At 29.2% G+C, this 7,841-nt stretch overlaps 1 protein-coding gene across 1 annotated transcript; it reads right to left on the bottom strand.

The window, feature by feature from the left end:
• Positions 1 to 5,183: 5,183 nt before the first annotated feature.
• Positions 5,184 to 7,138, bottom strand: LOC124848365 (epoxide hydrolase 1-like). Its single transcript, XM_047326021.2, has 3 exons — positions 6,606 to 7,138; positions 5,789 to 6,033; positions 5,184 to 5,643 (listed from the first exon to the last, which is right to left on the bottom strand). Exons 1-3 carry the CDS (start codon positions 7,068 to 7,070, stop codon positions 5,397 to 5,399), a joined length of 957 nt encoding a protein of 318 aa, XP_047181977.1. The 5' UTR covers positions 7,071 to 7,138; the 3' UTR covers positions 5,184 to 5,396.
• Positions 7,139 to 7,841: the final 703 nt, after the last annotated feature.

Raw genomic sequence — 7,841 nt, 5'->3', positions numbered from 1 at the left:
AATGTTTTTTGTCTTCTACCAATATGATCTCTATGTATGTATATATGGTAATCTGGTTACTGTTTGCTTCTTTATTATATTAGAAAGAAGTAATCAATTTAAGTTTGAATTCTGTAGAATTGGTGGATCAGTCTTTGCTAGCAACAACGATTTGGTTTCTAAATATTTGATGAGTTTATAATAATATTTCATTACTGACAAACGATTCGATTAGGTGACGCCAGCCTCTTCAACTTCTTTAGATTAATGCTGCCTGCTGTGACACGTTATTCATACAGACGATGATTTTGCGAAAAGAATAATCATACTTTTGCACAAACAAATTTTTTACTCATTTAATATTATTCTTCATTATTTTTTACTTTTTCTTTTCTTTTACAATTACAAAGTAAGACTATTTTACTTTCAAACTATACTGTGAATGTTTGTGTCAAAATATCATTACTTTTTATTGGAAAACAATATAAAATGTAAGTTGTCACACTTTGAAATGGCTTTATAATATGACGATTTCAACTGTTTAAATTCAAATATCATATTATTTATAATTATTCATCGCATTTATAATTTCACAATCTCTTACATGTTCAACTATAAGAAATAAAATTAGTATCAGAAATGCAAGTAAATTAAAACACCATAGAAAAATTAATATTCCACAGTGTACAACAAAACTCATCCAAACAAAAGCTTAAACGCTGAAGACTTTATCACGGGCCATTTTTTTAATAGGTTTATGGGATACGTTGAACACTAATTTTAAATATTTAGGTAGCTTGGCTGGACTTTCCTCTGTAAAACAATGTGTAAAGATAAGTTTGTTTTGAACTATGCCCATTTTCAAGTTTTCTCCAAATGTTCGGTGGAAGGAATACAAACCCTGTTTGGATTTGGATTGGCATGTGCATGCTATCACATCCAAGCTAATAGAATATCTTATTGAGATCAGTAGGGTAGCTGAATATTTTGAGAATTTTTCGATTCAAAATGACGAAAATTTTAATAGTTCAACTCTTAAAATCTCAAATACTTTATTATAATTGTATATTCAAGCATACTCTTGTGTATTTATAGAGTAGAAGGTATCTTGGAAAAAGTTTTGTTCCATCCTTCGAATCTTTTTTGTCTTTTTATACTCGTCCTTTATAGAATGAAGATGTGAGATGCCTACAAAAACATTCTTCCACACAAGTTATTACTTTAATTGAGTTTCTAATTAAAGTATGATTAATGTAAAAAGTGAAATTAAAACTCTGATAAAGTAATACTTATAGGAGTATTTTACTAGTTATGGATTTTTACCCAGACGAGTCTCGATTATGAATCCATTGGCCTAATGATATTTTGCTTGTGGCGATATGATGTCTGTTTTGATTAAATTGCGTGATATATTAATGTTTTCGACAAACAAAGATAAGTTCAAGTAGGAGGCATCCTACTTTAGGAAGGAATGCATTCATTAGCAAATAACACATAGTCTTTGGTTAGGCGACACGGTACTCGATGTTCGAGCAACAATATTCACTGTATAACGTATTGTGCTTATTTATTTGGAAGTGCAAACCTCAGTTAAACAGTTTAATGTTTACAAAATATTCAATAATTGGCCTATATCCTTTATCGAACACAAGGTATCCATATCATTACTTTTAGATTATAATTAATGAACCCAAAGAGTTTTCAATCATATATAGTATATCTTATACATAAATCATTTATTTGAGTTTTTGTTGTGTTTTTTTTATGTTGTTTATATTGGTTTTGTGGGACTTGAGATTAATATTTTCTTTGAATAATGATACTTTGACAACATTTTTTTGACAACATTTTAACACTATCTACATGTCATTCTGTGATTGGTCCATGTTAGTGTTTATAATGATAATTATTGACTGTGGAATAATTTTGGATCAATTAAAAAATGACAAGTAGATGATGTAAAAATGTTGTTAAAAAAATGTTGTCAAAAGTAACATTATCATTTTTTTTAGCTATTCTAAGTTTTTTTATTTATTTTGGTATCTTGTTCTGTTTACCTTTCTACTAGTAATGATAACAAGACTTACAAACATTCATTTTTTAAAATTAATGATACATCACCCTTGTTTTCCCCCAACATTTTGTCATTGGATTCATTGCGGTAATCACAATCTTCAACTTTTATTTTTAAGTGGTTTTTATAAACTCGCAGTTGTAAGAGTAATAATTAAACATAAGACATAACGCTAATAAAATATGATATAATAGGATATAAATATAATAATATAATGATTCATGTAAATTAGCAAACTTATAGTATAAATTATGTTTAAATGCTATCTCTGTATTAAACAATATAACTTATTTAAAATTAACTTTTAATTTAATTATTTTATAAATTACGAAAATTATAAAAAAATCATTTATATAACTATTTTTTACTTTGCAAATATAATATTTTAAAATAAAAATTAATATCTAGAAAATTGTTTAAATAGTTAGTATTTAATTTTAATATTCCATTAAATAATATATATTAAATTATGTGTTACAATAATTATAAATACATATAAATAACATTAAATTTTAAATAAAAAATATTATGTATTATCTTATAAATTAATATTATTAAAATTATTCAAAATTTTATTTCATCTATAGCTATTTTTAAAATTCTTAATTCTAAATTAATAGTATGATTTAAATATTTTTCCTTAAATAGTATAAAAATCATTTTCATATTGTAACTATTATTATAATTTGAATTTACATGTATAAAGTATTAACTTTCAAATTTTAATTGTTAATATAATTTGAATTTACACGACAACATCAATACAGTAAAAGGAGAAGAAAAGAATAAAAAAATAACTTCTCGTCGAACTTAACTCACCTTATCTCTTGGAATAAAAAATATTACTTTATTCTAATGATAAAATAATAAACTATAGGAAATCCAACTCAACATACAATATATTATATCAGGATGCAATAATTATAATGGATGGTAATATAGAATCAATAAGTTGAACAGTATAAGTTCTTATTTTAGAAGAAAGAACTCATATATATATATATATATATATATATATATATATATATATATATATATATATATATATATATATATATATATATTAATTTTAAATTATAAATATTTGAAATATCATATATTAATCTTAAACTATTAATTTAAATACATCCTATTAACGTTATGTCAAATTCTCATTATACATCCATATCAGTGTATAGAAGTTTATTTGTTATATTATCACATAAGAAAAATGATATTATTTTAATAAGAAAGTCTTCAGTAATGTAAGAGTCAAAGGTAGATTCATTTATGTTGCTCTGTCATACATTAACTATGGTAGTTATTAGTTGTTATTTGACGATAACCTCGTATTAAATACTCTGTGCACAATAAAGGTACTAAGAAAAGATAAATAAAGCAACAAATAAATTTTTCTTTTGATTTTAAATTTTTAAAATATTCTCTTCTTCTTAACCATTCTATCCTCACTAACAATTGTTTAATATTTTATTTTTAATTCTTTTTCTATTCAATATGATGTATAATATTTAGTTTTAATTATTCAAGTAGTACTAAAATAGTAGTACCATTGATTCTAGTAGTAGTAATGTATATCAATCTATTAATTTTTCAATGACAATGTTAATTACGTAGTGACGTGACAAAACAGTGTGGTGATGTGACAAAACAAGTTTGCAAAATATAAAAATATAGTAAATAAAAAGAAGAAAAAAGGTAACACAGTAACATCAAATTTGAATCATCATCTTCTTTATCTCTGCACGCCCTTTCTCTGCATTTGTTCTTCCATTTTGCTTACACATTTTATCAATTCCTCGTAACATCTCATTCTCTCCACATTTTTTCCACAAGAAAAAATATATCTTAATAACAATAATATTGATCAAAGCTATATTCTACATTGAAATGTAATCAATCTATTGATGTACACATGGACACCCAAAGTAGTTAAGTTCAATTGGTAGAGTGAACAAGCATTAAGTTCAAATATTTCAAGACAATTTTTCATTCAAGACAATCAAAATCTTCCTTCGTTGTGCCAATGTAAAATCCAAGAATTCATTTACTATATGTGCATTAAAAAAAAGTTGAGGGGCGTCAAAGTCCCTGTCCAAGTTAAACCAAACCCATTAATCTACCTCAATGCAATCCAATGCTTACTTCTCTAAATCCCACCAAACCTAGACGCAATCGTCCAGACATAATTTGAAACTGGGGTTAGGGTTTTCATTATCTTCGCCCAAAAAAGGGAAGGGGAAGAAAGGATACGGACATCGTGCTATTATTACAAAAGGTGTCTTAGATCGCCTTTTACATCATCACAATATTAAAAAAACAACATCATAAAGATTCACCATGTTCAACGAAAATGCAATATCTCAATCTAGTTAGGCGTAAACAGGATAACCTTATGTTAGAGGTGCATGCGATATTTGGGATCACTGGTTAAAAACTCTGAAGACTCCTACTTCGCCCGATGCCGACCCAAACTGCTTCCAAAATTGATAATATTTTTCTAAACCCTAATCTCAAATTTCCACATTAGAAAACCATTATGGATTATATGTTGCAAATGCGTTTTACCACATCACCACACTCTGTTTTGCCATATTACCACACATTTAACACTTTTACTGGAACTTAATTACACATTTAACACTGTTACTGAAAACTTAATGAAATAAACTTGATTGATGCACATTTTAAAAAAACGAAAAGTAGACATGTTACTTTGAAAGTGGGACCATCCGAACATTTAAGTTAATATTTATTAGAAAGAGTTATTATGATTTATTTTGTTAGGTGAATAATTAGGTGTTGACAACTTCATATAAACATTTTTTTCTCGAAAAACAAAGTTATTTTCTTAAATCATTATTCTCTAACGAGATTAATATTAATGAAAGGGAAAAAATGACATTGACTCTTTTGTTTATAGATTAGAACCACTGACTAAAAAATAAATGACATTGACTCTTTTGTTTATACATTTTAATAAATAAAAATAAATAAATAAATTTCTTTATTATATATGATTGAAGTTAAAATTTATAGTCGGGAAAAATTGTGCTCATTCATTGTCGATAAAACAGTGCTCAATAATTGTCAACACGATAACTAAAACCAGTCGCAGTCGCTACAACAATAATTTATGCAAAAGAACAGAGCCAACCTTCCACTAAGCTTCGGGAATAGAAGGATTACACTTTATGTAGCAGCAAACTACATATATTATTCTAACGGAAACATGCTTTTGTAACGGCACAATCATATGATTATAAAACCAGCCAGTAACATAGATCAACAGTGACCAAATTATTTAACTGAACTAACTCAAAGTTCATTAGCAAAGCTGAAAACATCAGAACTTGTTGATAAAATCATAAATGTGATTGCTGATATCCTCTGCAGCTTCTTGGTTGTTGAAGTGAGCAACCCCTTCCTGCACAACCACTTCCTCCAAGTATGGCACATCTCGCTTGAAAGCACCACTGTCTATGTAGTCTTTCGTCCCTAGTGAGGTGTATACTACATCCAATTCACCAGTAATGAACTTCACTGGAACTTTCACTTTTGTTCCAGTCCATGCTGCTGTGAGCTCCCAATTGCTGTAAACATGACACACAAGGATAGAATAAGGTTTGAACCAATAAAAGCCACAAATTCATTGTTATCAATGGACAACGTAGCTTCCACTTTGGAACGTTCATCCACATATGTTAGAAATAGGAACCTGCAACATTAGGAACTTACAGGTTGAGATTTCTGTAGTAGTTGAGGCCCCCAGTTAGGCCTGTTTTTGAAAATTTAGAAGCATAATAACTGACATCTTCCTCTGAGAGCCAAGATGGAAGGGATCTTGAGGGAAGGGACCCTGAAGGAAGGGCAACCCCTTCTTTGGGGAGGATTGGTGGTCCAGATCTCCGACTTGTAAGCATACCCTTTATTACTTCTCCAATGTTATTACCGCCATACAGAGCTTCCGCTTTGCCTGGCTCCTGCCACAACAATTAGGTACAACAAAAGTATCATAACAACCACCATAATATCAGATCACTGTTCTTTCAATGTCATAGTCTACAGAACTGCTTCATATGGTAAAGATTGCCTTAATCTATACATGCTATTTTTAAACTCTAACCAACTTCAAACATTTTGATTAAACCCATCCCATTTTTTTCTTTTTTGCTCTGTCTGTTTTCTATTGTCTGAATTAAAGGGGAGAGGCTATCTGCATTTTGGAACCCTGGAAAACAAATACAGACAAACAACAAATCGGATGTTGAAGCTAATACTAAGCAAATTGTTTAAGTAAAATCCCCTAAAGATTGCATAAAATTCAATTTCACATATACAATCTAATCGAGGGTGATAATGAAGTATCACTCACTTGGATATTATTTATAATAATTGGAATTTCAGAGAAGGAAGAAAATTGGTTCAATTTGAATCTCAAATTGAGATGGGTAGAAGTAGATGAGCGCAGCAGAACGGTGGATTTAAAAAGAGAAAAAGCCATAAATAGGAAAAAGAAACATAAGAGGAAAAATGAAGAAGGCAGAGGAAGCACCTGGAATCTGCAGATGTAGTAGTCATCCCCATAGAGGGCCCGCATAGCATCAACGGGCCTGACTTTTGGGTTTCTGGGCATGAAAGGGACGCTGAGGCAAACGTAGGCCTTGATTCTATCTGGTCGAAACAAACATACGTACCATCCTACGATAGCTCCCCAATCATGGGCAACGAGGAAGACTTGATCCACACCAAGTGAGTCTATGAGTGCCACGATGTCACCCACGAGGTGCATGATGGTGTAGCTGCTGATTGAAGCTGGTGCCTCAGTGTCACCGTAGCCCCGTAGATCAGGGGCAACGGCGCGGTAGCCTCGGGAGCTGAGAGCGAGAATCTGGTGGCGCCAGGAGTACCAGAGCTCGGGGAAGCCATGGAGGAACAAGACCACAGGACCCTCTCCTTTCTCTGCTACATGCATTTTTATGCCATTCACTTCCACCGTTCTGTGTTCTACGCCTTCCATCTCTTCTCTTCTTGCTGTGATACTGTCAGATTCTGATGCGTACTTCTGACTCTAATTTGGCCTTCTTAAATAGATAGGGTTGACGAATTTTACTCAAATCCAAAGCCTTCACCTTCTTCAATTCAACCATTCTCACATATTAATCATCCATTTAATAAGTATTTATTTTAATACACCGTATGCCATTTTTTTTTGGATTTAAAGATAAATTTTTTTATTATTTATTTAAATAAATTTGAAGATAAATGTGAGAATTAATATAGAATTGTATTGGCGTAATAAATTAAAAAAATTTATTTTCAAATTCACTTTTATTTACTTTCAAATCCACTCAAATAAACGACAACAAAATTTATCTTCAAATATTCTCAAATCTCCTCAAATCCCCTCAAAAGATAAAGATAAAAAAATTAAATGATATTTATAATAATTCATTTAATACATATTAATTAGATTTTAACTTCTAATTTGTGTTTGAATTAAAGAGCAGATTTCATGGAGTGGAAATGGAAGAAAATAAGGAAAAGTGACGATTTTTTTATTTAAGTAAAGAGAGAGAAATGAAAAAAAAATTTGAATATTTCTTTTTGAAATTAAAAAAAGTAATTTATAAAATAAAATTATAAAAAATATTTGAAATAAAAATAAATTTTAGTAATATAAATTAGAAATAAAAAATTTAACTTAGAATAAAAATTGTTGAAAATTTTAATGGATAAAAAATTTATATTTCAAGGTAAAAATATACTCAAATTAATTAATTTACAAAAT

Source organism: Vigna umbellata, chromosome 5 (assembly GCF_029865625.1).
Source record: "Vigna umbellata cultivar VRB3 chromosome 5, Vumbellata_1.0, whole genome shotgun sequence".
NCBI lineage: Eukaryota > Viridiplantae > Streptophyta > Magnoliopsida > Fabales > Fabaceae > Vigna > Vigna umbellata.
This window is presented reverse-complemented; position numbering and strand designations above follow the sequence as displayed.